An 18,621-nucleotide genomic window follows, 5' to 3' on the forward strand; every position below is an offset into this window, starting at 1 on the left:
ATTCTTTTGGGCTGCCTTCCTGAGTGAAAATGAGGATTTATTATGAGCACGGTATAAATGGTATCTACCAATTTCATACTTTTCAAACTGTAAAATGGTGTTCTTTGCTTGAGATTTCATACATTAATCAAATCCATTTTATCAAAAATCTAAAATTTCTTATCTTGCATATTTCAATGTTTTCAATTTGCACAATGTGTATTTATCTCATAAAAATCTCAATTGCTTCAATAACTTAACTCTTTCTATGGATCGTCGTATAGGATAGAAATGGGGAATATAGAGGTGAATGGAAGGGGAAACCTCCTGCTATTTATCTTTGTAGAATATTTTCGTTCCAAAATTTATTATAACATTCATTTCTCTTCATGCATAAACTCTCTTCCCCTGCAGAAACAATCCCTTCAGCTAATTTCAGTGCAACTGATCATAACCTGAGTTAGTCCAGGGAGGGAACAAATTCTCACCAATTATAAAATTGTATTGATGCTCTTCAATTCATTGCCTCAAAAACTTTTTTTTTTTTTTTTGGACAATATTTAGACAGAGATATTATCACTACAAGAATTACAAAATCCTCTTCAAATCGTTATAAACATTCAACCACCAATCCAGAAAATCAAAATCAAAATAAAACAAAAAGATTGAAGTCTGTGATTGGCCTTGCAATCTTCTTTCTCATAGCTCCACACAGAATCATTTCTTTACAGATTAAGTCTGGACCTCTCACCATTTTCTTCTTCATGTTTACGTAAATGGGTATTACCGAACTTCAAAATTGACTTCATTGATTAGGCAACAGCAACTGTACCCGTCCGTACAGCTTTATTGGAGGACGTCTCCTCGCCCTCCGATTTTCTCAGAGATCTACTAGAGGAAGATGACAGCTTCCAATTCTTTTTCTTCCTAGACTCGTCCATTTCTATCTGTTCTTGTCTGCACTCTTTGCTACAGAATGGTGTATTCCCCCTGCATTATTCAATTCCCAGAAACACGAATCAGAAAAAAAAAAAAAAAAAGAAACGATTCGTAATTAATTTTACAAGAAATCCAAATTCGATTCAAAACGATTTGATCAACAAACCTGTACATAAAGATGTCAGAGTTACATCCGAGCGGTTTCCGGCAAAGAAAACATGCCTCGAGGAAGTGAGGTTCGTCACCGGAGTAATAAGACATGACTGATTTTTACGTTGAAGATGCGGAAAGAGGAAGAAGAAGGAAGCAATCCCGAAGTCGGAGGGAGACGCTTCACTGGGCGGTGATGCATTTAAAGAAAGAGGGGAGTGGATTTTGACAGAATCAGATGCTTTATGAAATACTGTAATTGGGTGATCTGTCGCAATCACATCCCTTGGATTACTTTATGATGGTTCGACGGGCAATTATCAAATTAATTTCCGAGTACAGTAAAATTAAATATATTAAAACCAGTGGCCATTCCACGGATTCCAAGGGGTGGTATTGAATCCGATGACCAATAGTGCATGCATCTTTCTGGAAAGCTACTTTTGGAATGGTACTTTTTTTGCCTATTTAGCGTATGGGGTCTATTTTCTTCTCTATTTTACAACGCCCCCAAGAATTTTTGCTATTTTCTGTGATTCCACAAAGAAAATGAATTATATCAAAATTGAAAAGAAGTGCAAAAAAAATATTACTTTAGTAGAAATTTTTTTAAAAAAATTAAAAATAATTACTAAATCTCCATTTCAAATAGATTATAATTGATAAGATAATCATTGTTAAGTTGAAATAATTAAGGATAATTTTGCAAACCTATAAGTTAATTGTAGTGATTTGTGGAGTTTGTAGAGTCCGAGGGATAGGACCGAAAAGAAAAATAACAGTCCAGCCAGGGACCACTTGACAAGTGGGATTGATGATGAGAAGGCCCCACCGATCCCATAAACAACAATAAAACGAACTTGGAGCTGAGTAGATGTAGGCCCCACGGGGGACAAAAGGCCATGGGAATCTGGGACCCACCTGACGGAACAGCTTCGTAGGTCCATGTCTGTCGACCCCACTGCCGTTGTCCGTGTGCCCCGGTCCCTGTTGCGTCTTGTATTTGCCCTGGACACGTGCGTCGTCCTACACAAACCAGCGTGGCAACACATAATTGAGGCTGGTGGTACGTGGCATCTGTTTAGAAAAAAGAAATGGTGTCACTTATTGAGAAGGTCGCGATTATCAAGGTCACGCAGATCAACGGTAAAGACTGTGCCACAACAAAAAAGTGACCAGGGACTCAATTATTTGGAGGTGGTGGTGGTACCACTGGCGTCTCCCCGCAAATTGGAGCTGGGGCGGTGGGGCCTGGGACTGGGAGAATCCATCAAAATGTGCTGTAGTAAAATGACTGGCGGAGCCACCCTCGGATCGACGTCAATGCCTCTTACGACAGCCATTAGATTGCATTATTATTATTATTATTACAAGATGGAATACTTTTCTTTTATTATTCTATTATAGTTCGTGGAGTATGAGGGAGCTGTCCAAATCTATAAAGATTTTATTACTTTAATTTAGGGTTTTATTAAGAACAAAATGTTGATTTGAAAGCTATTAAGCAAATACTATATTTATGGAAGTCCTTATTTCTTAATTGCCCTTTATACTGCTCCACACATCAGCTTATTTCTAAAATCTTAATAATTTAATTTCCTTTTTTTACTTTTTCACAAAGGCCTCATCATTAATTTTCTACTTAGCTATTAACCGAAATATTAATTTAATGTTAAGTGCATATGAGACTTGAATAATAATAATATAAAATTATTATATCTTTATATTCCTTTCATTTCATGCAATTTTTTCTATTTGTATTATGCTGTACCAAACAAGGCTCCACGGCAGATCGTCCATTGTAACATATTTTATTAAGGATTCATGACTGGCAATTCCGGGCTAAATAATTTAAACTAATATAATAGAAAAAAATAATTAAAAACATCAAGTAACATAATCGATCCAAATTGATTGATTCAATATCAAGTTCAATTCAGTTCTCTTCATTAAATGATTCAAACCAAAAGCCGGTCCAATTTTGAGTCTGGTTTACTGATTCCATGGGTTGGCCTGCTGGGCCGAGCTGAGCCGGGCCAGTTTAATAATAGCGGTTGACGAGGTTTCAAAGGGGAACATCAAAACAATGAACCATTCCACTTTCTTTTTTCAAGGCAACAACTTGATATCTAGCTTTTAACTCCATGAAAACTATATAAATCCGTTCAGATTTTACTTGTACCAGTTTCACGTTCAGCCCAGAAATGCAAGAACAAAAGGCTGAGAAGAAATCTTAAGCCTTTACGCCACAAGTTCAAGTGTCACTGAGGCAGACTTAAAAGAAAGCAAAAAAAGGAACATGTGAAAGAACTGCAATCACTAGCCCGTGAGAGCAGCATTGAGAGCACTATGCACATCCACTCCAATTTGGGCTTCAGCTTTCTCCAGGTCAGTTGAGGCTGAGCTCAGCTTCTGGGTGAACTCAGCGAGTCCCTTCTGAACTTGGTTGGCATCAATTTGATCGACTGGCACAGCCTCAACAGCAATTATATCAGCAAAGGAGTTTGCATGGATGAATGCAAAGCCACTGCTAACAAAATACTTCGTCACTTCATTCCCTTCGTGCACGGATAGCACCCCAGGTTTCAACTCTGCAATTGTTGAGACATGTCCAGGAAGAACACCCATTTGCCCTGTTGTTGCTGGAATTATGACCATGTCAGCCTGCAAAAAGAAGTCGAGGAAAGTAACAAGTGATGGTCATGTCATCTTCCTTTCAGTAAATTACCTCAATGATTCTTAAACTCGTTCTAACGTATCTAATTACAATACAAACATAAAAAGAAAGGATTCTTTCTCAAATAAGACACAGGATCCCAGGCATTCTTTTAATTTTAACAAATAATTTTGACTGTCTAGAAAATCTATTAAACAAAATCTCTATCAAGGTTGTTCCCCACGACCTCTAGCCTGCAAACAAAACCAGCTATAGTAAAGATGGTCAGAGAAAAGGGGCACCTCAATAAAGTTTTCAGCAGGAGGGCGAATAATAATAGTGGGAATTCAAAGAATTAATCATGGTTCCATGGTATTTGCAAAATACATGACTCAAACCCTATAAAGTTGCTCATCAATCAAGCTAGTGTAAGGTTACAAGTTGAAAATACCTGCAAAGAAAAAATTTGTGCAAGAGAAGTCCATTATCTTTATTAGGTTCATAACTAATTGAACAACAAGTACCAAAGAAGACAGGGGCAATAGGAAAAGTTCATTAGTATGCTTAATTTACATTAGCTGATCTCAAATGAGAAAAAAAATCACTGAGAATTTTTGCCGTTGAGCATGCAAAGCGGCCATGCGTCAGAAGTTCCTGCACTAATTTCCAAAAGTATCGTAATATTGCACAAGCTCAAAACTAATTTAAAGTTTGATAGTGAAAATGGATGAAGCGTTTACCAATCTTTAGTAAGACTTTTTTTCCCAGATGAAATAAAAAACAGGGTTGCAGATGATTCCATTTCAATTTAACTCAATTATGCAATACTAATAACCTAATTCTCCAGCTATATGATATTCTTTTCTCATTTGCACTGTTCATAGCGAAATTCCAGGGGGCATGAGAACAAGATTCAATCATATTGGAACAGGTGATAAAAAAATACTCTTCTATTTCATGGTCAAGGTTAAAGTAAGAAATAAGTTAAAGAAAAAAGTGACGGACATCACCACATTTGAATGCTAGGAACTTGGGTCACAATTTTATTAAAAGAGAACAAAGTAAAAAAAAATTATTGAGTGAGCTCAAAACTGAAGCCACTAATTCAGACAAACTCTTTCTAAGTTTTTTTCATAAGATATAGAATACTCAATAATTGCATTGAAGTGGGTACTATAGTTTGCCACATCCAAATTAACGATCATAACTGTTTTTGTTAGCATATATGAGAGTTTATTAGGATACTTCCCAGAATTAGTTGACAAAACCAATCAATTGCATCTATAATGTTATAGAAGCTCTCTTGAGAGTATAAGAGAAGGGAAGCAGTTCACAAAATCAATCAATTGAAACTACAGTGTCATAGAAGCTCTATTGAGAGTATGAGAGAAGAAGAATGTACAAAGAGATTTCAACTTTGAAAATTAGTATGGCCTGATCAACTGTTTCTATGATCTCTTAAGTGCAAGAACATACATATTTTTCCCCTTGAATTTCTTTCGTAACCATGTCCTCAAAGATTATAAAGATAAGTAAATCTTTACATCAAAAAGAAAGAATTGATGCATGGATTTAAGAAAACAGGTACCAAAAATAAATCTGTAAATGTCCCATGAAATAAAATAAAAATTTAACTTGCACGGAATAGCTTAAGATATGAATGACATTTTAGGATGTAAAAAGCCCCATCTGAATGTTAAAACCCAACTGTCTCTCTCTTAAATACATAAGATCATATAATCTCTTTGATGCAGACGGACGAGCGATCATGACCTTTTTTAGAGAATAAATATACTCTACTGTGTTCAAGTTAAAATCGACAAGAAGTAAAGAATTCAACGATTAACAGGTAGAAAATGACATGAAAGATCACACAGTCAATAAAAAGGGTAAGCTTCAAAAGCAGAATGTAGGCGTTCACAAACTGAAAATGCGGGTGATTCATCGATCAATTGAGACCATCTCTATCAGCCGAACAACTAAACAAAAGAAAAAGTTTTTATTCACAATAATAGAGATAAAATAGACAAAATAAAATCGACTACAGAAGCACCTCTTTATTGGACAACTCAGAAGCATAAGGGAGCACGAAGTTAACGGTGAGCTTGGAAGGGATAGAAGATGGTGTAGGAGGACGAGGCTGCATGAAAGAGAGAGGGGTCTTCGGTGGTTCCATGTTTGGGATTACTTTCTTCCACGCTTCCACGAAGCCAGAGTCCGTGGTCTGAGCAGCGTGTAGATCCGTCGAGAAAGGTCGCGCCCTGCCGCAAAGAATGGGTCGGGCTAGGAATCCGGTGGCTCTGCGAAGCATTTTCAGACGGTTTGGTCGCTCGGCTCTCGCAAGGTCGGAGTGGAGAGAAACGCAGGCGTTTGGAGTTGGCAGTGACCAGTGCGTGAATGCTTTGATCCGATGTGTCGCACGAACTTGGGTCATCCTGTCATCTAATTCTAAATCCATCGTCGAAAACGACATCGTATAACGGGTCTTTTGATTTCGGCCTTGCTGGGGCGGTATAATGGAGGATAGGCTGACCCGTGTGGACTGTAAAGCCCCACCTTATCTTTATTCAGAAGTAAGGCCCATTATTGTAAGTTTACAGCCCAATATATAAGCAATGGTGTCTAGGGTTTCCACTTGAGCGCCTCTCGTCTCTCGTTTTGCTACCTGCTATCAGTCGCCCAAATCTCGACCATGGCGGAACAGGTACGTCACTCTCTGTCGCTCTATTGATGTCTTTTCAATACTGAATCTTGTTTGAACTGCGTTATCTGTTTTTACGCTGAGAAAACTGGATGAGATGGAAAAAGTATCCAGGTTTCTATGTCTTTTGATACTTTTGTTTTCTACTGAGCAAAAACAGTGGAAGCTTCACATAACTGTGCTTTATGCGTCCATTTTTTTCTGTCATTTCTTTTGTGACCTCTAGCTTCTTACCTTGTAATTTTTTATCCGATATTTTTTCTACCTTCAATATAACTTTTTGATGCAGACGGAGAAAGCTTTCTTGAAGCAACCGAAGGTTTTCCTAAGGTATATTTTTTACTAATTCCCTTTTTCTATAAATAGTTCGCTAGTTGTTTTTGGAGCTGTGCTAATGCTATCGGATTTATTTTTATTTTATAGCTCCAAGAAATCTGGGAAAGGAAAGAGGCCTGGTAAAGGTGGAAACCGTTTCTGGAAAAGCATTGGATTGGGCTTTAAGACACCCAGAGAGGCGGTTGAAGGTTTGTCTTTTCTTAGTTTTTACTCTGTATTTCCCTCCTATAGTAGTCTTGGTTGCAATTTGTTGTGGATTTGAACTTATTATTTGATTTCTGGCCTCTGAATAATTCAATATTAAGATATTGCTTTTGCTTTAGTTTTGCCATTTGGTTTGTAAAATGTGAAGGTGCCTTTGGGTTTTCAAATGTTACTCAATGATGCTGTAATTCATTGTGGGTTGAATCCCTTTGAGAAGAGGATTTTGCCATTACGGTTAACAAAAAGCTTAACAATTGTTGGAATATGTAACTTCACCTGTAATTTCTACTTACTGTTCCAATGAACATGGCTGTTGCATTGATCCATCACATGCCACTATAGGAAAAAAAAATTCGTCTTGGAAACTAGGTATCCAGATGCCTTTGCTAGATTTGTCGCGTCATTGTGCTCTCTGTCACCAGAGTTTGGATGAATGAATATAAATGACATAAGGGGATCGTGTTGTTTGCAGCATATGTAATCAGTACAATGGTATTTCATTTTGCTGCCCTATCTGTATTCTGGGCCTACCCAGCCTTGAACAATTCAGAACTGTATATTTTTCTGATGCACTTGCTTGGCTTGCATTTTTGAGTTTCTTATCCACATAATTTGGAAGATCATGTGGTAGGTGGTGCCTCTTGCCCTTTCGTGAATTGGTGATATTGCACGATGATTGCATTTTGATGGTTTTTGTTGTACGTTTCTTTACAGGAACATATATTGATAAGAAATGCCCATTCACTGGTACTGTTTCTATCAGAGGACGCATTTTGGCTGGTACTTGCCACAGTGCTAAGATGACAAGGACCATTATTGTACGGAGGAATTACCTTCACTTCATCAAGAAATACCAGAGGTAAGGATTTTGTTCATTTATTTATTCCTCAAAATTACTATCTGGCAGTCCATCTGTTTTTGGGTGCCAGTGATTATATTTATCCGTATCTATGTGGTCGTCTTCTACCAAAAACTTATTGCAACGCTGGCACCTTATTTAGGTATGAGAAACGTCACTCGAATATCCCAGCACACATATCCCCTTGCTTCCGTGTGAAAGAAGGAGACCATGTTATCATTGGTCAATGCAGGTTATATGCTTGACACCCTATTAATTTTTTTTTGAATTGTAATTTGATGGTGTTGCATTTTAAAGTATTTTTAAAATTTGAACGCATATACTTATTGTTAATCTTGCAGGCCATTGTCAAAGACAGTGAGGTTCAATGTGCTGAAGGTCATTCCAGCAGGCTCTTCTGGTGGTGCAAAGAAGGCTTTCACAGCCATATGAGGCTTGAGTTATTATAGTTGTGGACGAGTTATTCATAAGCTCATCCAAGATGATAATGGCTTTGCCATGGTCATTTTGATGTTGTCTCTGTATGAACTCAGTCCTAACATCCTAGATTTTGTATTAGTTCTTTGTACTGTTGGAGGTTTAGACTGGAGAATTCGAAATATATGTTGACACAGTTTGGAGGATATTTAGTATTTTTTGTTTACGTTTGGGTTCTCTTAGAATTTGTTGACTTACTCCAACAAGCAGAGGCCAGCTCCAGCTAGTGTGCTTAATCGTTTTCAATTGCTAATTATAACAATTGAGTAGTGTTAGCTTAACGGCAGATGATGTTTAATTTATTAAGCGATAACAATGCATTAAAACATGAAAAGCAGGAAAATGATGTTTTATTTTTTATAAAAATAAGTTAAAATGCATCCTGAGATCAAAGTTTTATCTTTTAAAAATTAAGTGGTATTGACGACTAAATTTTACAAGAAGAGTATGTAATCTGTGCTGTGGTCTTCCCTTGCCCTTGCCTTCCAATCGTACGAAAGGAAAGAAAGACCGCTGTGGGTCCCACGTCAAATTTTCTAATACACAGTCGGATAGCTATGTTTCGTCGTGTCAAAATGATTACGTGTAGGGGTATAAGATGGCAAGGAAGGGATAGGATCGTTAGTTCCCACCAGAGACGGTAAAGGCAGACTTTTGTGCGGGGTAAAGGTGAAAAATAAAAAAAAGTCTTCCTCTGTGTTTGTGGTTCTTTGATCGCCATTTCCTGTCCCTGTCTCTAAGCTCTCAGAAACAGCAACAATGGGTTCTAGCAATAGCAGGTTAGGGCTCAAGCACAGATTCTTCTCCTCTCTCTTCTGTGGCGCTGCTTCTTCTTACACTCCTATCGAGGTAAAAAAAAAAGGCTGCTCCTTCAGTCCTTTATACTTGGTTTTTAAGATCAGTTTCTCTGTTGCTGTAATTTCATGCTAGTCAGTAGCTAACTGCTGCAAAGGTTTTCGTTAGTACTTAAACTTGAAAGGTCCATCTGAGTCAACGGTTTTTCTTGATAATTTCACTGTTCTTCCTTTAGTTGCTTAGAAAGTTCTAGGAAATAGAGAAAATTGCTGAAAAAAATCAGAATCCAGAGGTAGTCTATTAATCACTTTTGTTGCTTGCTAAATGATAAATAGTGGTTACTTTATCTCGTTAATTCATTCTGTGGCAAAACATGGAGTCCACCGGTTATTCAGCTGCTTTTGACATTTTTGTGGTTTCAAGTTTCTCTTTTTTGTCACTAAAATCTGATGCCAACAGTTTTCCATTTTTGTTTTTTGTTTAATGAAATAATCACGGCCAATTGAATTGACTGCATTCATATATCCGAGTGATTCTCAAACTGATTTTGGCTTTCCAGGTGGGTGATCGTCCGGATGATTCATCAACTATATCTCTTCAAAACATGGCTCCGCACCATGATGTGTCAATCAGCTCCAAGCAGCAGTCAACCTTTGGTTCTAAAGCTGATTTTACGAGTTCCACTGCTGAAAATGAGGCCTCTTCTAGAAGCAGTACTGCTACCGCCGAGTATACATCTAGTAGTTGTACTAATCATTCTGGGAATTTGGAATTATGTTCTCAGCAGTTGAATGTTAACAACAGTCTCATTGAACCTCAAGTAGCCAATACTTCCTTAAAGTTTCAGCCACCTACAGGGTCACACTCTACTGATGCACTTCACACAAGCCTTGTGGGTCAGGATACTGCGAGTCTACATTCAGACGAGCAGACCGTAGCGGATGTCAGTATCGATGGCTTTACACCTGATTCTGGTTCTGATGTTTCAGGTTCTCTAGAAACTTCTCAACAGCTTCCAAGATTTCACTTGTCTGTGGGGGATCAAGTTCCTATGGGCATGGGCATGATATTGGTTGATGTGGTGAGTATACATTCCAACATTTTGTCTAGTGGCATTGCAGAAATTAGTAACCGTGAGACAAGAAGGAATTCTAGAAGGATGTTTGGGGATTTTTTCTCAAGAAACAGTTTTAGGCGGAATAGTAATTCCCCAAGCATTGTTTTTACAACTAGTCATGCTGATGATCTGGGATCTCATGACAGATGGCTCCTTGATTATAGTGGTGATCTTCATTATGATGGCATTGGTCGTGAGTCTAGATACTCTGGCACTAGAAGCGATCATAGAAGTGAACGACTATGGCAATCAAGATACGAGGTAAGAGTTTTCCCTTTTCCTTTTCTTGTAACTTCTTATATGTGGTTAATTTTCTAGTTACCCCTTATATGTGGTTATGAAGCATGGCATTCATTTTCATTCAAAATTTCTGTTTTTTTTTTTTTTTTTTTTATCCTTACTGACATTTGCTTCACAGAGTTTGATATCATAATTGATCATTTCAGATGCTAGAAAGATTTCGTGACTTTTATGATGAACAAGGTTGGCAAGGTTCTTTATGTGCAACAGGGCGTCACCCTCGCGGTACATGTTCATGTGAATCTTCATCCATTGCTGAGGAGTCCAGTAGGCGTGCAAGCATTTCACAAATAATCATGCTTGCAGATGCACTTTTTGAGGTTAATGACTTTCTAATTAGCTAAATCTTTTAAATTGATAATGTGCAACCTTGCTGTGGAAGTTTTCTGCCTGATGAAATGTGCATATACATGAGAAGGCATTATTTCTCCCTTTCTGCATATGATTGTTGGTGAAAATAGATCTTTTGCCTTTCATATGTCTTCATTTTTCCATAGCATATATCAGTTATATGTATATACTGGCTCATTGCAAAAGAGCAAAAAGAAAAGAGTAGAAGAATACTATGAAAGGAAAAAGTAAATGCACCCTCGTAACCACAATGGCATTGTGTAGTCATATAGTAAAAATTTATAGCTGTGTTAAATTTATCAGAAATAATGTTTAAAGATGTATCTTTGAAATGGAAGTAACATAGGTTTTGCAACCTTTTCTGAATGTAAAGCATGTTCATCACCTTGATATCTTATTCTGTTCCACCTGTAGGTTCTCGAGGAAGTTCATCGCCACCGCATGTCTTTTTCATTGTCTATGCTCAATCTTCCTGCTCCTGAAGCTGTTGTAAACTCATTTCTTCTCAAGGATTATAAAAAGTCATGTGGAACTGAGAGTGGTACACATGATGTGCAACAGTAAGTCCTCTTGCTTTTGCATTGTTGCTGTATCATTTTTGGCATGTTTATATTCTTTAGATACTGTATTATGGGATTTGTGTACACAGAAAAATATGCGTGCACGAGTGTTGTTTAATAATAATGATATATGAGTAGATACTCAAGAATCTTTTGGCACTTTGGCCCTTGATTTATACTTCTTTATCTGCTATTATATGTGGTGAAACACTAGCAAATTTGCGACTTCATGAACTGGGAAACTAGTTCAAGTAAAGCAGCGAAATTTTTGGAGAAATTGTGTAAATAAAGAACAGAAAGGAGGTAGGTCAGAAAGAAAGAAAAGGAAATATTAATCAGGGTATTTTGCCTTGTGATAAATAACTGTTAAGAATTGTCATTTTAAATTTCAACTTCTAATAAACTCAAGCATTAAAAAATGTTTGTACCTTGTGAAGAACTGTTGTACACCATTTCTATTTTAACGTCTTTAATAATAATGATCTGCATCTCTGGTAAGAAAATTTGGTTACTTTAGGTGGGTTTTTGTGGATGAATCAGTTATGGGTGTTTTAATGATTTTGATTTTAACGTTATTTTCTTCTTTGATACTTAATAAAGCTGGATTCTGAATTAATGGAAGTGCAATATACATCAATTCTCATGATTTCTTTTCTCTCAATCAATTTCATGTGGTGTAATCTCATCAACAGGTATTTCATGTGAGGTTTTTTTTTTTCATTGACAGGTGTAACATTTGCTTAGTTGACTATGAGGAGGGGGATAAAATTAGAGCTCTTCCATGTTCTCATGAATATCACATGTCATGTGTCGATAAATGGCTGAAAGAAGTACATGGGTAATTTTCTATTGCTTCCTTCTTCTCCTGTGTTTTTCTTTTCAACTCTGAGCGATTTTGTTAAAGTTGTCATTTGTTGATCTTCTCCTTCATTTTTGCTCCTATATTTGGGTACTCTTTATTTCAGGGTATGCCCCCTCTGCAGAGATGATGTTTGCAAGGGTGTTGCTGAAGGTTCTGCTTCAAACCCTGAGATCCCATCTCTTTGATTGACACGTATAAAGTGGCTAGATAAGTCAAAAAACTTTTCTCTTGAAACGTCAAGAAGTGTTCACCACAAGACATAGTTGTCCTAGAATTTTCTTCTGTTGCAGATTATTTGTAATATATAGTATCTATATAGTTAAAAAGCTACTTGTCTATAGATCAAACTGTAAGAGTATACAAGTTCCAATTAAAAAGTTAATGAATTTAAGGTTTGTGGAACGTGTGATTTGAAAGAGTGAGGCAGGCAGGCTGTGATCTTGGGAAAGAAGCTAGCTAGGTGAAGAAAAAGTTGGGAGGAAGAATTTCGCTTTTGTCATTTTAGGTTAACATTGACTTGACCTTAGCCGAAAGGCTCGGAAAGGGTTCTGGTGCATTGACTGTGTTAGGTAGCCAGAAACCATTTCGAACAAGGATAAATAGGATGGCAGCAAGTAATTTGACATACGCATCTTTTTGCTCGAAGGAAAGTTAAAGATTGTCCGGTGAAGGAATGGGACCTACCCCATAGTGTTTAGGAGGTATGCCTAGAGTGGTAACGAAGCAAAGTGAGTAACGGAGCTCCTGATCCTGAGGGCTCAAGTGTTCTTATAACTTGTCGGTGTTTACCATAACAGTGTCTTCAACCTAACCCAATTTCAGGGTTGGAGGATAATTAATAATGAGGTAGCTAGGTCGTGGGCTTTAATTCAAAAATTCAATGCTCTGTTGGACTATATATTATATTTATCAAATTTGAAACGGAGACAGAAGAAGCTGCCGTGGTGTTAAGAAGAGTGAAGTCATTAAATACTTAAAAAGTTGGGATTCCTCTCAAAATTAGTTGGAAATTTAGCAATCAAACGTTACCCAAAGCCCAAAGGTGCGGCTTGCGGCCGGGGGGGTTAACCTATAAGAGTAAGATAAGCTGTGTTTGATTAGCTTAGCTAATCCACTGTCTGACTTTTATTAGAAGGCTTTGGCAACATTTGAAGTTGGCCACGTACACCTCCACCTACATTACGCCTTATCAATGCTGGTATTAGTATTCTTACCTTCATCTTGTACTTTTTTGCAGTAAAGGGACTTACTTTCTTTTACTTTTTTTTTTTTTTTTAAATGCCCTCTTCATATCGATGCAAAAGCTTAATCACAGTACTGTGTTTTTAACCTCCTTTTAAGAATTTAATGTCATATTGGCAATGGCACTCAATACTTATATAGTAAGTATATATGTAGTGTTTGGTCAGAGAAGCAGAAACATATGCATGCCAAGAGTGTGAAGAAAGCAATGTAATATCGTGCTAAAGGGTGCTATTATTATTTTACTATTAATAAGGATAATTAATGGCATGTTTGTGCGAAGAAAACCGCTTGGACATTATGGAATGATGAATCGCATTATTATATTATAATTAATAATAATAATAATAATAAAGTCAACTGTATAATAATCAGACAGTTAATATAAATAAATAAAATCAAAAAGAACAACTCATCTCCCCTCTCCTCTCCGCACAGTAAAAATGTGAATTACATAAATACTGTATTATCTATATAGAACTGTTGAGAGAAATTATCTTCTGCACCGCATTTACTCTGATTTAAATTGATTAGGCAAAATGGCAGCTGAGTGAGTGAATGAATGCCATAAATGACTACCCCCTTCTTCCATTTATCATCCACCATCTCTTCCACTCCGTACGTGACTCTCACATGCTCTCCCTCTCTTTCCTTTTCTTTCTTCTTTTTGTTTCTGTTTCAATGCCAAACCTTGTTCTAAACGCAAACATCACCATCTCTTATAAATTCCAAAGCCGCCCATTCTCTCTCTCTCGCCAACCAAAAGTTGAAGTAGCAATGTCGTCGTCGTCTTCACCGTCTCCGCCGTCTCCTCTTCTGCCGTTCAACAATAACAGTGAAGATGCTCATACTTCTCCTTTTCAAAATCTTAAACCCAGCATTCTTGTTATTGTTTTGATCCTCTCAATCACTTTTCTTCTTTCCATCTCTCTCTGCCTCCTTCTCCGCCATCTCAACCGCCGCTGTCTACGCCACCTTTCTCCCACCTCTCATGCATCCACTACCGCCATCACCATCACCACTTCCTCGGCCTCCTCTACTCGTCACTCGACCAACCGTGTTTCGCCTGAGAGTCCTGCATTCTCGATCATCAATTCTCTCCCTCTTTTCTCTTTCAGTTCCATCAAACGCCGTTCTGCAACCACTTCTGGAGATTGTGCAGTTTGCCTGTCCAAGTTTGAATCGCAGGACCAACTCCGTCTCCTTCCGCTGTGTTGCCATGCTTTCCACGCTCATTGTATCGACACCTGGCTTCAGTCTAATCAAACGTGTCCACTCTGTCGATCTCCAATTCATGCCTCCGAGTCCGACCTCTTCAAGGCACTATCGAGCAGCATTGACGGTAGCGGTGCAGAAAGCTTCCGTCTCGAGATTGGCTCCATCAGCCGAAGGCAAGCAGCGTCTGATTCCGCAGTCGAAACGAGAGGTTCCTACTCTGTAGGCTCTTTCGAGTACGTTGTAGAGGAAGAATCTGAGGTTACTATGAGCCACACGCACAGGAGAAGCGTTTCAGATAAGGAAATCGTTGCTCCAGTATCCCCGTCCTGTCAAGAGCCAAACCTAGCATCGGAGGTGGCCTCCGGAAGGAGTTGGCTAAAGGATTACGTTGACAGGCTGTCGAATACTCTGTCATCGCGTGCTTTGTCATTTCGAAGTTCTGGAAGGTTTTTCACCGGAAGCAGTCGCAGGAGCGAGATAGGCAGCGTTGGAGATTACGACGTGGAAGCGAATCGGATGGGGGAGGAAATCAGCGAAATGTTTCGTTGGTTCTCAGGGGTATGAATGATAAATAAAGCAGTTGGTTAGGAGAAATGTAATGGTTGGTCCAGTCCATTTTTGCTATATCGACAGCAAAACGGTACAGGATGAGGAGAGAGTAGGAAATTCGAAAGCAAAATATGGAATGGAATACCTTGCCTTCCATGTTTGTGTTGGTAGCCTAGAAGTATAGTGGTAGTGTAGATAGATAAAGTAGAAAATTGACAAAAGTTTTGTATGAATTTACGATGATGCCATCGGGATGGACAGATACACTTGATTGATATCAAAAGAGGAATGAATGGATGAGATATTTGGTGCCTCAATCCTGTTCCTGGGTGAATTAATTGAAGACAAAAATAAAAATCTGTTGCTGATGTTGATGTTGATGCATGTTTACATGTATATGGCGTCTCCTACTGTATTACTTGCTCTTAGTCTCAATTAGACTCGAATTCAATTATTAGTAAAAAAGATCGTCATATTGATTATTTTGCACTTTGTGGCTTTATTGTTCTGGTGTTGTGGATTTTGGATGTCGGTTGGTGGTAATGTTATGTTTACCGGATATAGATGAGATAGTTGTGTGTTTTGTCTGCAAAATTTCCTTTTAATACTTGTAATTTCTGATAATTAATTTATTTTGTCAATTAATTAATTTATATGCAAGGATGGATAATGGTAGGGGCAGGGGCAGTGATGATGGATGAATTATGAGTGTACTGTAAATAAACAAATAACACCAAGGCATTGATGACCAAGAAATTTGGCAAATTTAACTTCAAACCAGTTGGCGCATGAGACAGAGTCCGCTATTTGTGCTCAAATAGGGGGGATGCTGTGTTTTAACATATATTCCCAACAACTATAAACTGACGCAACTAACTAACAGGGTAACTTTTTCTACACACCAAATAATCCTAAACTATACCAAACCAATAACTTCCCATGTGCAAGTAATTTATGTTGTCAGCTGCAAGTAGATAAATGATTAACAATACTAGGCAAGTTCTATTCTTTAAGGTTTAATTTCTTTGCATCACTTTCTGTCTGTCAATAAGAGTCACAAGGAGGTTTACTCGTGAAGGCCAAGTACCTGTTCATCAACATCTAGGTCTATCTATTTACTCCTTTTTGCTTTCTCTCAATCACCTCATAACCAATAACTACATAACAAAATGATAGAAAGACCGAACTTAAGTTGAATTCAACTTTCTGTAAACTCATAAATAAACTAGAAAATCAACACATGATCACAAAGGACAAACATGGGGAAAAATTGCATCTCTTACAGTAGAATTTCATGGTTACCTCAACATGGAAAAAAATCTCTCAGACAGCCTGCAAACCACTCACATTCTCAGAATCTAACTTCATGCAGATGCAGGGAGACGCAAAGATACAGGAAAACAATGGCCATGATATTGTTCAAGAACAAACTCATCTTATGCCCACTGCTGCATGGGAAAGTACTACCACTGTAGCACCCTTTCCTTTGCTTGATTCCTTTGCCATGATCTTCAAGAACAAATGTAGAGTTCGTCTTCCCATTACTAAACAAAATACACCAGAAGAAAGGGCCCTTGTGAAAGCCAACAAAGCCTACTCCCACCTCAGTATGTGATTTATTTCTCAGAAGGGATAAAGTTCTATTGTCTTTAACAAGAACATGAGAAAAAACTTGTGATGGGTCAACATACTTGGATTCACAGCCTACAATATGACCAGTTATTGTGCCAAAAGTGGGTAGCTCTACACCGCAATTCGGAGCAAAAACCTCAGTGAAATCATCTTCAGGTGGTTTGCAGTTAACAGCATTGTTACTAGTGCAGTTACCCTCACATAATTCAACATATTGCAGGGCCATGCAGCCGAGACCAGGACTTTCATTAAGCTGTGGAAGTTTATGGGCTGTTCGATTCTCATTAATCATCTCTACAATATCATTAGCAGGATTTCCTGTTCTCAAATATATAACAAACTACAGTTAGAAAAAATTTAGTATTTTGACGTGCAAAATAGCTTAAAACATAACGCAGCTTCTCCATGACATGACCAAAATATACATTCCAGCTTATAATCAAGAGCTCCCTATCAAAAATTGTTTTCTGCAGAATATAACTTGGCTAGGTGCTCAACTATTCTCCAATCACAAATTTCCTTCTAACAAATAAGTATTTCTGTAAACTATATGAATTATACAAAATTGATGAGGATACCCAGATCATTGAGTATCCTCAATAAAACCTGATTGAACTAATATTGTATGTTTCAAGGTAGCTATGCAGCTGATGCGGGCTGCTGGCTTAAGGGATAGATAAAATCTTAACTTCCAAATTTTAAGAGTTTTTTTAAAGTTCAAGAACGATACTTGATTGCTTACAGGAAGTCAATTCGGTTTGTTGCTATCAATGCATGAAAATTTGATAATTTGCCAAAAAGTAAGTTGACATTATCAAAACAAACAAGGAGTAAAGCGTTCATTTCATAGGACTATGAGTAAAGCGTACACAACATACTGGTTACGACACCAAAACGCCTTACTTTAATCTATGAGTACATAGAATGATGGAAAAAGGTAATCTCTTTTCGTTTCTGAAGGTGCTATCTTTAGTCAACTTAGCTGCAACATAAAATGCCAGTAATTGAGGCACTTCACGAACAGAGAAAACTGTGGAGTTGGTAATTACTGATTAATTCAACTGAAAATTAGATTTAGTTTTGGTTCCGAGAAATTTCATATAAGTTACACAACTTCTTCCTGCAAAACAGAGCAGAATAGGCAGAAAGCCGACAAGGGGATAGACTCGAGCGGACCCTTTCATTTCATATTCCACATTTTGAAATTGAAATCATCGCTCACGACGACAACCCCTACTAACGAACTGTGCAAAAATACATAACAGGTGCACATGTCAGAAAAACCAATGACTTCTAATATTATAATTGCACATTACCATGGTTCTTTGAGGAAACACAAGCAGCCAGAAGAAGATGACAGAGCACAATCAACTCACAGCAGCAGAGCTTCTTGAGTGGCATCATCTTTGCCAACACTATTATAGTCCTCCAAGTCAGAAAGAGAATGGAAAGGGAAAGAAGAAAAGAAACCCTAAGCTCATAGAGGATTCCACTTTCTTTCCAACATTTTGAAAGAAAACAGAATGTTTGTGTCCTCTTTACTCTCTATCTACTAGTGTTATTGTGTGTCTGAATGGAAAAGATTTTTCTTTTTCTTTTTTTTTTTTTCTTTTTCCCTCTCTTCCGCGTAAAAAAGTAACGAGGCAAAACTTAATTAATTGCCCAGAGATTAAGGACAAATAATGGAAATGGTG

At 37.7% G+C, this 18,621-nt stretch overlaps 6 protein-coding genes across 6 annotated transcripts; 3 read left to right on the plus strand and 3 right to left on the minus strand.

Annotated features, from left to right (window-relative positions):
• Nucleotides 1-460: 460 nt before the first annotated feature.
• LOC105643256 (senescence-associated family protein (DUF581)) lies at nt 461-1,282 on the minus strand. The gene is made up of 2 exons (XM_012228359.4): nt 1,085-1,282; nt 461-969 (listed from the first exon to the last, which is right to left on the minus strand). Exons 1-2 carry the CDS (start codon nt 1,177-1,179, stop codon nt 792-794), a joined length of 273 nt encoding a protein of 90 aa, XP_012083749.1. The 5' UTR covers nt 1,180-1,282; the 3' UTR covers nt 461-791.
• Nucleotides 1,283-3,220: 1,938 nt separating this feature from the next.
• LOC105643258 (ATP synthase subunit delta', mitochondrial) lies at nt 3,221-6,159 on the minus strand. The gene is made up of 2 exons (XM_012228360.3): nt 5,778-6,159; nt 3,221-3,732 (listed from the first exon to the last, which is right to left on the minus strand). Exons 1-2 carry the CDS (start codon nt 6,156-6,158, stop codon nt 3,388-3,390), a joined length of 726 nt encoding a protein of 241 aa, XP_012083750.2. The 5' UTR covers nt 6,159; the 3' UTR covers nt 3,221-3,387.
• A 136-nt stretch (nt 6,160-6,295) lies between these two features.
• Nucleotides 6,296-8,467, plus strand: LOC105643259 (small ribosomal subunit protein uS17). The gene is made up of 6 exons (XM_037640013.2): nt 6,296-6,428; nt 6,715-6,755; nt 6,849-6,949; nt 7,680-7,824; nt 7,967-8,056; nt 8,166-8,467. Exons 1-6 carry the CDS (start codon nt 6,417-6,419, stop codon nt 8,254-8,256), a joined length of 480 nt encoding a protein of 159 aa, XP_037495941.1. The 5' UTR covers nt 6,296-6,416; the 3' UTR covers nt 8,257-8,467.
• A 449-nt stretch (nt 8,468-8,916) lies between these two features.
• Nucleotides 8,917-12,688, plus strand: LOC105643260 (uncharacterized). Its single transcript, XM_012228362.4, has 6 exons — nt 8,917-9,150; nt 9,656-10,474; nt 10,660-10,833; nt 11,279-11,424; nt 12,152-12,262; nt 12,390-12,688. Exons 1-6 carry the CDS (start codon nt 9,061-9,063, stop codon nt 12,469-12,471), a joined length of 1,422 nt encoding a protein of 473 aa, XP_012083752.2. The 5' UTR covers nt 8,917-9,060; the 3' UTR covers nt 12,472-12,688.
• A 1,206-nt stretch (nt 12,689-13,894) lies between these two features.
• ATL4 (TOXICOS EN LEVADURA 4) lies at nt 13,895-15,863 on the plus strand. Its single transcript, XM_012228364.4, has one exon. The coding sequence runs from the start codon at nt 14,087-14,089 to the stop codon at nt 15,308-15,310; it is 1,224 nt and encodes a 407-aa protein (XP_012083754.3). The 5' UTR covers nt 13,895-14,086; the 3' UTR covers nt 15,311-15,863.
• A 619-nt stretch (nt 15,864-16,482) lies between these two features.
• On the minus strand, nt 16,483-18,535 carry LOC105643262 (ferredoxin-like protein). The gene is made up of 2 exons (XM_012228365.4): nt 18,244-18,535; nt 16,483-17,245 (listed from the first exon to the last, which is right to left on the minus strand). Exons 1-2 carry the CDS (start codon nt 18,329-18,331, stop codon nt 16,647-16,649), a joined length of 687 nt encoding a protein of 228 aa, XP_012083755.1. The 5' UTR covers nt 18,332-18,535; the 3' UTR covers nt 16,483-16,646.
• Between the last annotated feature and the right edge of the window lie 86 nt (nt 18,536-18,621).

The sequence above is a fragment of the Jatropha curcas genome, chromosome 5 (assembly GCF_041381405.1).
Source record: "Jatropha curcas cultivar XTBG-Jc1 chromosome 5, XTBG_Jcur_1.0, whole genome shotgun sequence".
In the NCBI taxonomy this organism is placed as follows: Eukaryota; Viridiplantae; Streptophyta; class Magnoliopsida; order Malpighiales; family Euphorbiaceae; genus Jatropha; species Jatropha curcas.

Bases quoted from the DNA above. Each gene is read 5' to 3' on its own strand.
- LOC105643256 (XM_012228359.4), bottom strand. From the start codon at position 1,179: ATGTCTTATTACTCCGGTGACGAACCTCACTTCCTCGAGGCATGTTTT. The intron at 970-1,084 runs GTTTGTTGATCA...TGAATAATGCAG, and splicing joins TCTGACATCTTTATGTACAG to GGGGAATACACCATTCTGTA.
- LOC105643258 (XM_012228360.3), bottom strand. From the start codon at position 6,158: ATGACCCAAGTTCGTGCGACACATCGGATCAAAGCATTCACGCACTGG. The intron at 3,733-5,777 runs GTGCTTCTGTAG...TTCTTTTTGCAG, and splicing joins CTGAGTTGTCCAATAAAGAG to GCTGACATGGTCATAATTCC.
- LOC105643259 (XM_037640013.2), top strand. The intron at 7,825-7,966 runs GTAAGGATTTTG...CACCTTATTTAG, and splicing joins TTCATCAAGAAATACCAGAG to GTATGAGAAACGTCACTCGA. The intron at 8,057-8,165 runs GTTATATGCTTG...TTAATCTTGCAG, and splicing joins GTTATCATTGGTCAATGCAG to GCCATTGTCAAAGACAGTGA.
- LOC105643260 (XM_012228362.4), top strand. From the start codon at position 9,061: ATGGGTTCTAGCAATAGCAGGTTAGGGCTCAAGCACAGATTCTTCTCC. The intron at 9,151-9,655 runs GTAAAAAAAAAA...TTGGCTTTCCAG, and splicing joins CTTCTTACACTCCTATCGAG to GTGGGTGATCGTCCGGATGA. The intron at 10,475-10,659 runs GTAAGAGTTTTC...TGATCATTTCAG, and splicing joins TATGGCAATCAAGATACGAG to ATGCTAGAAAGATTTCGTGA.
- ATL4 (XM_012228364.4), top strand. From the start codon at position 14,087: ATGAATGCCATAAATGACTACCCCCTTCTTCCATTTATCATCCACCAT.
- LOC105643262 (XM_012228365.4), bottom strand. From the start codon at position 18,331: ATGATGCCACTCAAGAAGCTCTGCTGCTGTGAGTTGATTGTGCTCTGT. The intron at 17,246-18,243 runs GTAATGTGCAAT...ATTTGAGAACAG, and splicing joins TGTTTCCTCAAAGAACCATG to GAAATCCTGCTAATGATATT.